At 47.9% G+C, this 14,442-nt stretch overlaps 1 protein-coding gene and 1 pseudogene across 1 annotated transcript; both read right to left on the reverse strand.

Moving 5' to 3' along the window:
• Window positions 1–9,507: 9,507 nt before the first annotated feature.
• LOC117866218 (putative protein phosphatase 2C 23) lies at window positions 9,508–10,565 on the reverse strand. The gene has a single exon (XM_034750376.2). The coding sequence runs from the start codon at window positions 10,541–10,543 to the stop codon at window positions 9,599–9,601; it is 945 nt and encodes a 314-aa protein (XP_034606267.1). The 5' UTR covers window positions 10,544–10,565; the 3' UTR covers window positions 9,508–9,598.
• A 138-nt stretch (window positions 10,566–10,703) lies between these two features.
• Window positions 10,704–11,635, reverse strand: LOC117855849 (putative protein phosphatase 2C 24; annotated as a pseudogene).
• Between the last annotated feature and the right edge of the window lie 2,807 nt (window positions 11,636–14,442).

A 14,442-nucleotide genomic window follows, 5' to 3' on the forward strand; every position in this document is an offset into this window, starting at 1 on the left:
TCCAAAAATCATGAAGCTTTTTTACCAATAAAATAGATGAAGACGAAACTATTTTCCTTAAAAACATAAATGTATGTTTGCGTTTTTAAAATTAAAAATCACCGGATTAAGCTACATTTAAAATTTATCTTAATTTTTATGGCACCTAAACACTTTCAAACAATTATAAAAAATAACTAATATTTCTATAATTTATTAAATTATTTTCTAGCATATGTTACATAGAGAATTATCAAGAATGAGAAATTTGGGGAATTTTACAAGAACCTCATAATTCTCTATGTAACTTATGATAGGAAATATTTGTATAAGTTATTAAATATCATGTGAGAAATATTAGTTGTTCTCATAATTTTTGGAAAGTATTTTGGTGCCATAAAAAATCAAATATGATTCACAATCAATCAAATTTGGTGAATTTGAATTGGGAAACTACAAAGGTATATGTGTGTTTTTAAGAAAAATGGGTTCATCTTCATTTGTTCTATGACAAAAAAAAATCATAATTTTGGAGGTGATTTGGTGGTCCTTTTGTCCGACTCAACCGACGAAAGTGACAAAAATGTCAAATAAGGAATGAAGTTTGAACTCCATATCATATAGATGAAGATTTTTTCTATAAAGTACAAGGAAAACAGGGGAGAGTAAGTAGACAAAATATTTTAAAAATTGTTGGATGCAATGTTTTATTCTTTTTGCAATGGGTTGGGTGGAACGTTTTGCAACATAGGATAAACAAAACCGAAAAAAAGTTTGCAGTGAACAATAATCACAACTGCTATAAATCTAATTGGACATTAAGAAGATATTTGCTTTGAGAAATCACTTTATCCTAGATAATATAAAACTATGACGAATCCATCCCATAACTTTGGATGGGATCACTCTATTCTTCATATTTGTACTAGTTATGAGATTTTTGTACTCGCACTAATTATGAGATAGGTGAACTGAACTATTCTGTTTCTAGATCAAACTGTGAGACGAGAGAAGATATTCTTCCATGCCAAGCGCTGGCATTGGAACCGCCAAAACCAATGTCGGGGTGATTCTCATCCTCAACCCGTTGGTTCTCTTTATCCATGTTATTCTGACATTCAGTTGTTCCTCACCCTCCAAGCCTCTAGCCTTCCCCGTATGACTTGGGAGAGTTGTTGCCTCGTCAGAGTTGGAGGCATCGCGGCACGCCTGCACCGGACGCTCAGGGAGGCACGTGGCTAATAAGCCGATGAACTGTTGCCTCTTGGTAATCGTTGATTTGGACACTGCAGCGCACTAAGGATGCGTTTAGTAGCGCTCCCGCAGCTCTGCTCCGCGCGAGAATCAGCGAAGCGCTACCAAATGGTGATTTGGCCGCCCGATTCTCGAGTGAATCGAGTTGGAGCGCTCCGTTAGCTTCCACGTCGAGGAGGGAGTGGAAAAAAACTGCTCCCCCATTCCTTTCCGCTCCCCGCCTACCTCGTGTGTCCGCCGCCGGTAGCTCACCACCATCGACCTGTCTGTCCGATGGCAGCTCGCCCCCATCCGCCCGTCGGCAGCTCGCCCCCATCCACCCTTCCGTCCGCACGCCAGTCGCTTGTCCACGCTCGCCCGTCCGTCCCTCGTCCGCTCCTTCCCGCCCGCACGCCGGAGTTTGACTGAAGGTCGGTTCGCACGATTCGTGACCGCCGGAGCTTGGCCGGAGGTCCATTCACGGTTGCTGGAGGTCGAATCGGCTGCCCCTCCTCTCGATTCGTGGCCGCGCCCGCTGCATGGTCGCTGGAGCTCGATTGGTACTACCAGAGGTTGATTCGCTGCACTGAAGCTCGATTCGCATCACCGGAGGTTGATTTGTGGTGCTGGAGCTCGATTCGCGGCCACTGACCGACGAGCGTCCTCATCACTGGGAGCTGGAGCTTGGGAGCGCTACGAAACAGCTATTTTGGGGGACAGGAATGGCTGGGAGCGGGAGTCGCTTGGAGCGAGGAGCGGAGCAGAGTGAAGCTAATTTGAAGCGCCACCAAACGCACCTTAAGATTGTGCATGAGACGCGCCGGCCAACGTACACCCGTGATCCGTCTCCGTATACACGTCAACAGGGAGATGCGGCTCCAAGAAAACTTCGCAAACCCTCAGCTTTTTCATATGATCTTCTTTGACCCTTGATATCCCGTTATCAGCAATTATAGGTGGGCGACAAACACGGCCACCATCAGAAGCAATGTGAATGCAAGGCTACAAAAATAATCAAAAAGTTAATGTATCGCAACGTATTTGCAAAAGGAAAGTTGATATAAAGTTAGATATCCAACACATTTTGCAATATATATATATATATATATATATTGATGATAACCAGCAACAAAATTATACTTTTCTAGACCTGACATACCAAATCCTAGGTGTGTCCTTGTTTTACTGTAGTATCATAAGGTATATTCGTAGATAAACTATAGTACTGACTTACTAGAAACCTAAATCCAAATCAGGAGAGGGTGAATAATGACCACTATTAACTTATGAAAGCAACATGACAAGATGCAGGTAGAAACCCTCAATATATATCAGCCAGTCAAAAGGCTGTTGGACTCCCCCTCCTTCATTGCAAAAATGATATGGACACGGATATTAAGGTGTTAACAGAAATGTTATATTAGTGCGGTTCAAAAAGAAAACGAGGATACCAATTCGCCGCTCTATATTAAATGTTCCTTCCTAAGAAGTTCGACTATTCTAAGTTTTCAACGTCACATGTCCTTTTCACTGACATGAATCCAAATGTGAGTTCCACCAATTTGAGCTCATTTTCTCCAAATTTCACAGGAAGTGGCACTATTTCAAGCTCCTAGCAACTATATATCTTAAGGGTCCGAACTATTGCTTCAGTTCAGTTCCTTGTTTGAAAGTAAGCTTTTAATAGCAATGTAGCAATTAATCCATGGTGGTCTAAGTCAGCAGTAACAAGCTTTACATAAGAAATGATAATAACACCACCATAGACTGAGTTTAAAGTTTTCAAAACACACTTGTATTCACTGTTCAACATTTTTTTCAGGAAAACTATCAGCTATTAAGTACACTTTTTTTCATAGCATTCTGCTAAGATTCATTATAAGTTAGTAGTAAATAAGAGAAGAAATAATACCTGTTTCTTATTTACAAAAATGCTTACAACTCTCCAATCTTGCCCGATCTACGCAACTTTCTCATATTATTAGCAAATTTCTGAAAGTATGTGAACAACGTAATGAAAATAAAGAAAGGTCGAATAAGTTAAACATATATGTAAGTTTCATAAAGAATAAGACCTCAGGCTCCCTGTGTTTCCCAAGTAGTAATCCATTGAATATGACCAAAAATGAACCTGAAAGACAAGAATTCCATAGTTCCATTTACTTTGTTTAGATTGAAGGAGTTTCCGGATCAGCGTCATTTCATCAATCATGCAGATAGATTGAGGGAGGAAGGATGCAGAAACAGCTCTATGGTAGCAGCAGCCTACAGCCCATGTACTGGACCTTGGTTGTCACGAGCTTCACGGCAATGCTCATGCAAATTTGTAACCTTCCCTTCCTGAATTATGTCGAGAACCATCATTTTTCAACTCGGATTCGAGGCATAAATATCGGCATCAAGGATAATGGGGGTTGAGGGACACCTGCAGGTTGCAGGTAAGCTATGGTGTGAGGGCATGTGAAATCTACACTACTCAATCAGCATTTTCCAAGTTCAACCCAATGTGGCATTTACATATTCACACCTTATAGGCATTGCAATGATACATTACAAAGATCTGCGATTGCAAGCTTGCATTGGCTAGCCTGGATTGTGGTAAGCATGCAATCAATATATGTTCCATAGTCAACCTGGGTATAAATCCCCTCGCTTATTCTATCTAGGTCAACTAATGCACAGTCATTCTTGGCTTGCTCAGCTAGTCATCAGTACAAACGGCAGATAGATGGAAATGAGGCAATGCAGGGCTTACGTGCGATCAGTAAGGCGGCAAACTTGTGGCGTGATTTCTACAGTTCTGAATTCCTCTCGTACAGAGGGGGTGCCAGCATATACATTAGTGTACCTACACCGAAGCCACACAAAAATATATTTTAGAGAACACTGAACAATTAAAATAGAATAGACTAATACAAACTATATTGTATAATTGACAGTCGTGCCTTAGATAAATGGATGGCTTATTGCGTGCTTCAATTCGATTGTTTGCTAAGACAATGTCCTTGATTCCTTTGTTGATGAAGTAGTTGAACGAATTGATGTGCTCCTTCACAAGCCCTCTAACCTGGGATTCCAACAAACAAGTTGAACAGAAAGAAGAATGATGAAGCCAACAGGAACTTCAAACTGAATGAAGTACTGTCACTCCATCAAAACGACCACATGCATGAGTTTGAACACAAGAATGAGCAACTCAAGGCTCCATGGTGTTGATTTGTTGGAACAAAATCAATCAAATATCAGAGACAGGTACAGGATTAACACTACAGAGCAGCGCAAGGAGCCCACAGGAGCCAATCTGTAGCTGACAGCATGTAAAACATACATCAGGCTGGGTTGCCCTTGCAGCATCAGGCATACTTAGACTCCAGCCTTAAGTGTCCGCTTGGAGCACAAGGGTTCCATAAGAGTTAATTCGATTGCAGCAAAGAAATTCAGAAAATAATTAATCCTCGAACTGCAAACAGAACCTACACAGAACATTAATCTTTCAAGTGGCATGAGAATCCCAGCAAAACGGGTCAATAAGAATATAAGATGATTGTGGCTTTTGCATCAACTAATACCAAACAATCATAATTGGGGATAGAAAGGATTTGTTACACGGAAGCAACCGGGCTCAAAATAGCACAGCTTCTCGTGAACGCGGCCAGCGAGATAAAAATCCAGTGCAGTACCAAAATTGTTGGATGGATTCCACCGCTGACAGACAATCGAAGGTACGGCATAGGGTCAAGTACAATCGAACGTTCCGCGGGTGTTTGGATCCTTTAGCTAAAGTTTAATTCGTGTCATATCGAATCTTCAGAGACTAATTAGGAGGATTAAATATGAGTTAATTATAAAACTAATTACACGGAGGGAGGCTAATTCGCGAGACGAATATATTAAACCTAATTAATTTATAATTAGCACATGTTTACGGTAGCATCACATTATCAAATTATGGACTAATTAGGCTTAATAGATTCGTCTTGCGAATTAGCCTCCATCTATGCAATTGATTTTGTAATTAATCTATATTTAATACTCATAATTAGTATCTAAACATTCGATGTGACAGGGACTAAACTTTAGTCCTGAAAATCAAACGGGGCCTAAGAAATGCGGGGAGGAGCGCGAACTTGTCAACGGGCTTGCTCACCGGCACGGCCAGCGACCGATATGTCAGTGCAGGTGCTGCATTCGCCCCCGCTGGCTTGCCGCTGCACGATCCCGAGCGGGGCAAAAGGGGACGAAGAGGTGAGGGTTTGCACGCGGCGGCAGTTCGTGGTACAAGGAAGAGGGGAGGCGAGCGGAGCGTACCCTTCACGATCGTCTTCAGCGGGCGGCAGGGTCATGGCGGGGGTTTTGTGGAAGTTTAACCAGCGGGGCGGAGGAGGAGCGAGTCGGCGGGGGAACCTGACGGTACGGACGAGGAACGAGGTAGTGGCGCTGGCCCAACGCCACCACCGCCGCAGCCTCGGTGCCCTCCGCGCGCTCGCGTCGGGAAGAGTCGGAGGCGCAGCCGACAAGGGGAGGGGAGCGAGCGGAGTGGGAGAAGTAGAGGAGAGGAGAGGCGGTCAGGTGATGGCAGGGGTTTTCCGTTATGTGCAACAGCGGACAGCCTGCAGAGGCTGTTCGATCGATCTTGCGTGACACACGCGCAAGCCGCAAGAGAGCCGGGGCGAGGCTGCGCCATTTCGGATGCTGCGATGCCGCAGCCCGCAGGGGACGACGAACTCACGGAGTCACGGACACGATCAGAACGTTCGAACAGGCCGGCCGGCCGGGCCACGGGTGAGTGGGTAGAACCGTAGATTGGAGCCAGCCGCTCAGCGGACCGGACCACCTGGAACTGGAAGTCCTGGCGTGCGGAGGTGGAGCGAGAGCTCTTCAGTGCGTGGGATGTGCCACAGCCAGGTGTACCGTCCAGCTGATTCTCGTGGCGGCTCTTTCAGCTTCCAGTAATCGACTCGGTACGAGTACTTTTTTAAAAATCTATTAATAAGGTGATTGAATAATTACATTTTACTTTATCCAGACTCGTTGGATGCAACCAGCTCACGTTTGGATACCTGCATCAAGAGAGGCTTGCTCGCGCGGCGCGGAAATTTTCCCGCCAAGCTTGGCTCGCGCGATGCGAGATGAGCACATGAGTGGGCGTGAAGTAAGGAGAAAAATGGAGGGCAACCAATCAAAATTCCGGACCAACCTGATTGTATATAAGCATGAGCCAAATAAAAGTTCAGGGATCAGCGAGGGTCTGCATGGAAGTCAAGTCCGAAAACCAATTACGTCTTTATAGGAATTAATCACTACTTTTCTTTCAGTGTTAAGTGGTATGTACGTGGTGGCTTTATCAATCTCGAAGGTGCTAAAAGGGATAGAGTTCTATGCGTGTATTTATGAAGATGAGTGCTTGTATATGTGCTTGAGCATATGTATTTTGAAAAAAATAAAGTGGTCATTTTCCTTCCACGGGACAATATTAGGGACAATATTAGCGTATGACATGGGTCGGTCCACCGTGTCCATGGGAGCTGCTTTTTTTTTTTCCTTTTCTTAACCAAAAAATCCGCACACTCGAGCCTATGCTTCCTTGGAAGTGAGAAATCACACGCAAAAAAATCTTTCAAAAAGCATTTGCATTTTCGTTTTGAACCGACAAGAATCATTGCTGGCGGCGTTACACCTGATCATGTTCCTTGTCCGACGAATCATGTTTTAAGGTAACAAGTGTGCCATGTGCGGAAACAAAGCAATCGTGGCCTCAGCAATCAGCGGACGTGATTAGCGGGGGCAAGCCGCAAGCCAAATAGGCCGGTGCAAAACTCCAAACGCCGAGCCAGTAATCCAAGCGCTGCTAATCGGGTGCCAGGCTCACACTTGGCGGTCCACGTCCTCGCAATCCTTCTTTATATCCACGGGTGCTACAGCCTTGAGCCTCCCCGTCCCATGTGCATTCCATCCAGCTTGCTCGTTGCTTCGCCTTTGCGCTCTGCGCCTCTGCTTTAGCCTCTAGTTGGCGGACGGCTGCGCTGTGCAGTCCGCGCTCTTCACCACATCCCACCGCCTCCCCCGCCCCCGCAGACGCAAGAAACCGGCGGCCATGGATCCCCCGTCGGCTCAGGTGATGTCGGCGACAAACGACTTCCAGGACAAGACCGTGGACGAGTGGTAAGGCGCCTGACTGCTTTTCGCTCAAATCCGTGTTCTTTCTTCCCACCCATCCTTCTCCGCGTTCTCGCTCCCTGACCGATAGGCTCCTGACCATGTGGTGGCCTGCAGTTGCTCGTGCTGCTACGACTGCTGCTCCAGCATCCTCGACTTCCTGTGCTGCTCGTCTTGATCCGACCGGTGCGGCTCCGACCTGTCCCGGCGGAAAATTCTCAAGGAAAGCGGAGGCCTCGCCATCACTCATCACTGATCCTGATTTTAGTCCTGGAGTTCGTAGATTCCTTAGGTCAGCCTTCGGTGATGGTATCTCTGTAAGTTTGACTCTATTCATCGGTAAGGAAACTTATATCATGTGCTGAAATACCGTGTTAACCTTCAACCCTGCGGTGATTTCCTCTCTGGAAAATTTACCGTGCGTGTAGGCAGATCGAATAGCTGTTTGGAGTTCTTACCGGTGACTGCGCTCGTATTTGACATACACCGCATTACATTTTTTTTCCGCATAAATTCATTTGGTTCTTCTAGAGCCCAGAAGTACAGCTTGCAAATTTTGCGCCGAGTTCTTAGCATTCTTTTCTGCGTTTTTTGCGCGCACTGAACCAGAGCACCCCCAAGGCCCCAAGTCCTCTTCCGCAAGCCCATGACGCGATGTGAATGCGATGCGACATGATGGACATCCTGCATTCTTTCTCGGTGTTTGGCAGTTTGCTATTGTTAAAAGTAGGAAGGTGACTCTCCATTGATTAAATGAGTGGTATAGTTAAATATTTATAAAATGGGAGAGGATATGACCAAAGGTCACTATGTGTACATACCTTGTAGTTGATCACTAAGACAAATCCCAGTGCAGATTTCATAGAGGTTTTATGCACATTAATTAAGGTGCTGTCAGTATTTTTGATGATGTGACAGAGTTAATGAGGAGAGAGGTTTCATGCACAGTTATCAACACAGTTTGTGTCTTGCATGTAGTGCATATGAAACTACATCATGAAATTTTGCATTGCAGAGATAGTTTCAAACATAATTTCATTTTCATATTGCTTATGTGGCTATATTGGAAACATCAAAATGAAACTCTCAATTGGGATTAGCCTAATAAAAATGTTTCACAACAGCTATCGTGAGTGGAAAGCTGAATTGGACTTGGACCACACCCTCCTTGTCCGTTCGCACTTTCTGTTTTGCTGGGACGTTGACTGCAGGGTGACAACCTGACCTTTTAAAGACAGCTCATTTACCTGCATTTTCGGTTACTAGTAGTTGTGATGATGATACCGATTTGAATTTTGACATGATACCAAAATGATCGCTACGAAAAGAGTTCGTTTGTGCCAATAATATGGTAGCAAACTAGCAATAAGATTTTTCAGCTAACTAACAACGGACTATTGATAGCTGTAAAGTCACGGACGCGACGCATGCATCCTACTACGGCTACCTTTTCTGGTGATGCCGTCCGGCTTAAAAAATGTCAGTTTTTTTTTCCCCAAACCTGACTGGACAAAATCAAATTTGCCCTCACGCCTCCCATCACGACGGGACAACGAACGCGACCAGAGAACGGTGATGCCGTCCGGCTCCCCCCTGCTGGACCGCCTCGACGCCTCGTACGCGACGCCCGCGACGATGCCCGCCATGTTCCGGGGCGAGAACCCCAGCCTCCTCGTGCCCATCTGCACGGCGCGCTCGAGCTGCGCGTCGCGCACGTCGTCGAACGGCCCGGCCGTCCCGGCCACCACGACGTCGCCGGCCCTCGCGCCCGTCTCCCCCCACGCTCGCCCACGCCGTCGCTGTTCTTGTTGGCGGGGCCTCGGTGAAGAAGTGCCGTTGCGGCTTTGAACGGCGCGCGATCCTGCCGCCCGGGAGCACGTCTAAGCCGCTGTCGCCGATGTACGCCCACTTCAGGGCCTTGGCGGCGAGCGAGAGGATCGCCGCCGTGGACGCCCCGGGCGCGCCCGATGCGACCGTCTTCTTGTACGCGTACAGTACGCCAGCTCCAGGAGCGCGTAGGGGCAGACGGGCGGCGCGCTCATATCAATTTGATGGTAGTAGGTGGCACGCCCCTTGTTCCATCCTGGCTCGCATGGCCGGCTTAGTAACTAGAGATTCAGATTAGCGTTTACACCTCCGTTGAAAGTCGAAATGGTTGATTCAAGACTGAGGGGTCAATCTAATTTGACAAAGACTAAAGCTAATTCCTCAAACAAATGTCACCCCTAAATCATGAATCCTTCGCGACAATGTACGCGACGATGACCGTTATGTCGTCCTCCTTCCCACCGCAACCTCCCTCCCCGGACGCCTTCAAGTGTGCGAGACTGAACGGGGAGCATGCCCGCTTGTTCTTCGATACGTCGTAAGCAATGCTGGCGATGATGTCCGCCATGTTCTTGGGCGAGAAACCCAGCTCGGTGCCCATCTGCACGGCACGCTCGAGCTGGCAATCGTGCATGTTGTCGAACAGCCCGTCCGTCCCGACCACCACGACGTCGCCGTCCCTCACCGACATGTCGCCGACCATCGCCTTGGTGAGGCTATCTCCATCGCCATTAGAGCTCAGCTGGTACGGGAAATTGAAGCGGCGCCGCTGCTCAATCGAACGGTACACGATCCTGCCGCCGCGGAGCACGGCGAAGGCGCTGTCGCCGACGTACGCCCAGCTGAGAGCTGTGCGGTCGAGCGACAGGATGACGGCCGTGGACGCACCCGGCGTGCATTTGATGACCGCCGTCTCGTACGCCCTCTTCAGAACTTCCTTCGGGCGGAGGCGGCGGGCCTTGGCCGTCAGCTCCACATTCTCCAGAGCGCTCGCCATGAGCTCGCGTGCGAAGGCGCCGGCGTCCACGCCGCGGTCCCGGTACCCGCCGACCCCGTCCGCGACGCCGACGAAGCCGGCCTCGGCGTGCCCGAAGTGCGCGTCCTCGCCGTGCAGCGGCAGGTCGCATGCCGCCCAGTCCATACGCAGCGCGCACGGCCGCTTGTCGGGCCGTTCCGCGCGGTGTCGATGGCCAGCATCACCGTCCTCCGGCGGCGACGACGCGACTTCGGTCCCGAGCGCTAGCAGCACGCGGGTGCTGAACCTGCCAACTCTTACCTCCGGAGTTCGTTCGTTGATCTCGCGTAGCGTTTCCTGGATCGGCTCCAATGTCTCCGGTGCTCTTGTCATCTTGGTCGCCTTCTGCGTTTGATTTGCTTGTGATAGCTTGAATCCTATACGCCTAACAATATATGCTGCCGGAGTGCATATATCAACAATTTCCCCAGTGGGCGTTCGGTTTCTAGTCAGATTCGGATTGGGCCACGATACCTTCAAAAATAAAACTGAGTTCTAGTCAAATTCGGATTGGACCAAGATATCTTCACAAATAAAACTGATTTCTAGTCAAATTCGGATTGGACCAAGATATCTTGGAAAGTAAACTGGCATTAGCCTTCCTCGTCGTTCCTCCAGCTCTCGGTACTGCACGTGGACGGAGGGTGTGCCAGCCACCCGAAGGACACCTCGCGAGCAGTGCCGGCGATGTGGTCCGCCATGTTCTGCGGCGACGCGCCCAGCTCCGTGCCCTTCCGCACGATCTGCTCGAGCTCCGCGTCGAACACGTTGTCGAACAGCCCGTCTTGTCCCGATCACCCCGACGTCGCCGCCCATCACCGGCACGCCGCCCACGTCCGCGTCGGCGACGTGGTCGGCGCCCGTGGCGCTGAGCTGGTAGGGGCAGTTGAAGCGGTGCTGCTGCGGCTTGGAGCGGTGCACGATCCTGCCGCCGCGGAGCACGGCGAAGCCGCTGTCGCCGACGCACGCCCATCTGAGGGTCGCCCCGTCGAGAGACACGATGACGGCCGTGGACGCCCCGGGCGTGAGCGAGCGCGCAGCCGCCTCGTGCGCGCTCCGCAGCAGAGTGTAGGGGCAGACGGGCGTGCCGCTGCCGCCCTCGGTGAACGCACGCCTCGCCTCCGCGAACGCGTTCCCGATCAGTGCGCGCGCGAACGCGCCGGCGTCCACGCCTTTCTTGCGGTACGCGCCGACGCCGTCCGCCACGCCGACGACCCCTGCCCTGGGGTGGCAGAAGAAGGCGTCCTCGTCGTGGTGAGGGATGAAGCAGGACGCTGCGTCCTCAGGGCCCGATCCAGCGGCGCCGCGTCGAGCTCCCAGGGAATGTAATTTATAGTAGGCCGGCGCCAAGCTATCCCGGATCGTTGCAACTTGCAACCACCCTAGGACGACGACGAAATCTGGGGCCCATGACACCCCCAGCCGTGTGTGTATGTGGGAGAGAGAGACATCACAGTATCACACCATCACTAGTGCATGCTGCCGTGCAGCAGAAAGGAAGCACGCGAGAGCTTGCCGTGAAGCTTGATCAGGCAAACATAGCACTAGACGTGGGGACACAACGTTGAACAGCTAGCGCTGCTTCAACAGCAAAAAATTCCCTGAGAGGCTAGGCTCCACGTACTTGCAAGCCTACGGTGCTGACACGTACACAACCGGCCAGCTGGAGGGTTACTCTCCGAGTGCTATTTCAGTTCAATCAAGTAAATTTGAAGGAGACTTCGGGGCTACTTCTTGTATGCTCTAGTAGCTTTAAAATCGTCTAGCACAGGCACAGCTTGTAGCGAAAAGTGCATAACTTTTGCTACACAGCTGGCTCCACATGGTGGATCCACCGTTTGCGTGTTTCTTGAAATATAGATTTACCGAACACTTCTCTGTAATGCGCCACTTTTTTTTGTTTGTTGCGCTCAATTTATTAACAGCTGAGGTCTCCTTTTCTGCTCACTAGCTAATATAGATGCTCCCATTCTATGCTAAATCATTCCGTATCATATTTGCCTAACATTTCCACTATATCCGGTACATAAGCTAGGTAGTCGTGCCAATTGGTATGCACATCAAATTTCAGGGCCTCTAGCTAGCTTTTTCAGAGCTCCTGCAGCCGTCCACCTAATATACTTCATTTCCATGGATGAGTCTACTAGGATAACAAACAATCTCGAAAACTTAGCATTGTAACACGAGACTTTCAGGTTGTTTATTTTTTTAAAAAAATGTAACTTGAAAAAAAAAGGATTTTCAACTTCCATCCAAGGAACTCTGAACTCTCGAGAGTACGGCAACAGCAGGCTCGCGGTAGGGTTAGGGTGTATTTAGTAGAGCTCCCAGAGCTAATTCTCTGTTGAATCTAATAGGAGCTCTGCTAAACAATTTTTCAGAGAGAAGTGATTCTCTACTGATTTTGTGAAGTGATTCTCTAAAATGAACTAAGAGGCTAGAAGCCGAAAAAAAATAGCTTCTACTGATTCTGTGAGGTGATTCTTCATCCTAATTTTAAGAGTTTATGCTAGAGAATCAAAGAGAAACATTTTCAGCTACAGAATCACTACTCTCAGAGAATCGGTTCTCATAATCAGACGGAACTCTACCTGCTTGAAAAGTGATATTTGGTTATAGCCTTATAGGCATTTCTTGGGCCACCATAAAAAGAATTTTGTTTCTGGCCGAGGCCCAGAATGACAAAGGCATGGACCCCAATAAATTTGCTCCAAGGCCGCCCGCCCTGTGTGAGTTGTGACGTGCTACACACAGGCCCAACGCCCTAGATGCTTATCGATCGAGATGGGCTTTTGTTTTTTCCTAAAAAACAAGAAGGTACAGCTTTAAAGCCGTCCAACCAATCTTGCACACATCCTTCAAAAAAAAATCTTGCTCGTCGCTTCTTCCCACGTGTTCCTTGCACTCACCGGCGTACAAGCAGGAAATCCAATATGGATGCTCTCAAATTAGCTAAGGCTTGTACTCTGGTTCTCTGGGGCTGGCCAGTAATCCAATATTCCTTTTGCCAGGCAATACTGGTATGTTTTTGGAAAATGAAAAATACTAGTATCACGATTTAGTTCTAGCGTTCCGTAGTATACTCAATTACGTATACGAATACGTACGGACGGCAATCATGCTATGGCATCGAATACTACACGCATACGGACGACGAGGTTCATGCTGCCAGCATGGGACCAGCTTTACCAGCCGTATCTGACTGGTGTCTTTCCAGTGCAAGGTTGTGCCAGTACACTTCAGATTCTCCCATGATTGTATACGCACAAAATATATAGTAACATAACGTGGACATACGTGACAGTGACCACAAAGATCGACCGTGCCGAGTCTGCGCTTATATGTGTGTGAGAGGCTACGTTGCGGCACGTAATAAAGGATCCTAGTCCCTGCTCCCTCCGTTTCAAATTATAAGTTATTTTAATTTTTTAAGAGTCAAACCATTTTATATTTAACCAAACTTGTAGAGAGGATCACAAAAATTTATGGCACCGAATAAATATATTATAAAAATATATTTAATGAACAAACTAATGGTACTTATTTGATATCATAAATGTTAGTACTTTATTGTATAAATTTGGTCAAACTTGAGATGTTTTGATCCACTAAGAAAATTGGAATGATTTATAATTTGGAACGGAGGGAGTAGAAAGGGATTGGCAAACGAAGATGCCCGATATATACCGGAGCGGTGCATTATTGGGTGCTCGGTGCGACCAGCAGGTTTGATCTGGCTGCCACGAGCACGTACGATTTTAATGTGGTTGGTGAGGTGTTTGTTTTTGAAAAAAGAGAGAGAAGGAAATAAACGTGGTAGCTTGGTATTTAGCAGTAACAAATGGTGCCTCTACCGCGTGGCCGCGGAGTCTAGCCGCGCCGGTCGTCGGTCCCCTCTCTGGCCGATCACGGATTCACACGGGGAGGAGGCGGAGCGCGTGGCACACGAGGTAGTTTTCACTCGGTTAGGGTTACCTCAAAATCACAACTTCAGCACCATGCAAAAAGAAAATTCTCCATCACATCAAACTTATCATACATGCATGGAGTACTGAATGTAGACGAAATCAAAAACTAATTGTACAGTTTGGTTGTACTTTGTGAGACGAATCTTTTAAGCCTAATTAGTCAATATTTAGACAATAATTTACAAATGCAAACGAAACGCTACAGTATGCTACAGTACTGACGGCAGTGATTTTGATTGTCCAAAATTGGGCAACTAAACAGAC

The sequence above is a fragment of the Setaria viridis genome, chromosome 1 (genome assembly GCF_005286985.2).
Source record: "Setaria viridis chromosome 1, Setaria_viridis_v4.0, whole genome shotgun sequence".
Lineage (NCBI taxonomy): Eukaryota > Viridiplantae > Streptophyta > Magnoliopsida > Poales > Poaceae > Setaria > Setaria viridis.

Bases quoted from the DNA above. Each gene is read 5' to 3' on its own strand.
- LOC117866218 (XM_034750376.2), bottom strand. From the start codon at position 10,543: ATGACAAGAGCACCGGAGACATTGGAGCCGATCCAGGAAACGCTACGC.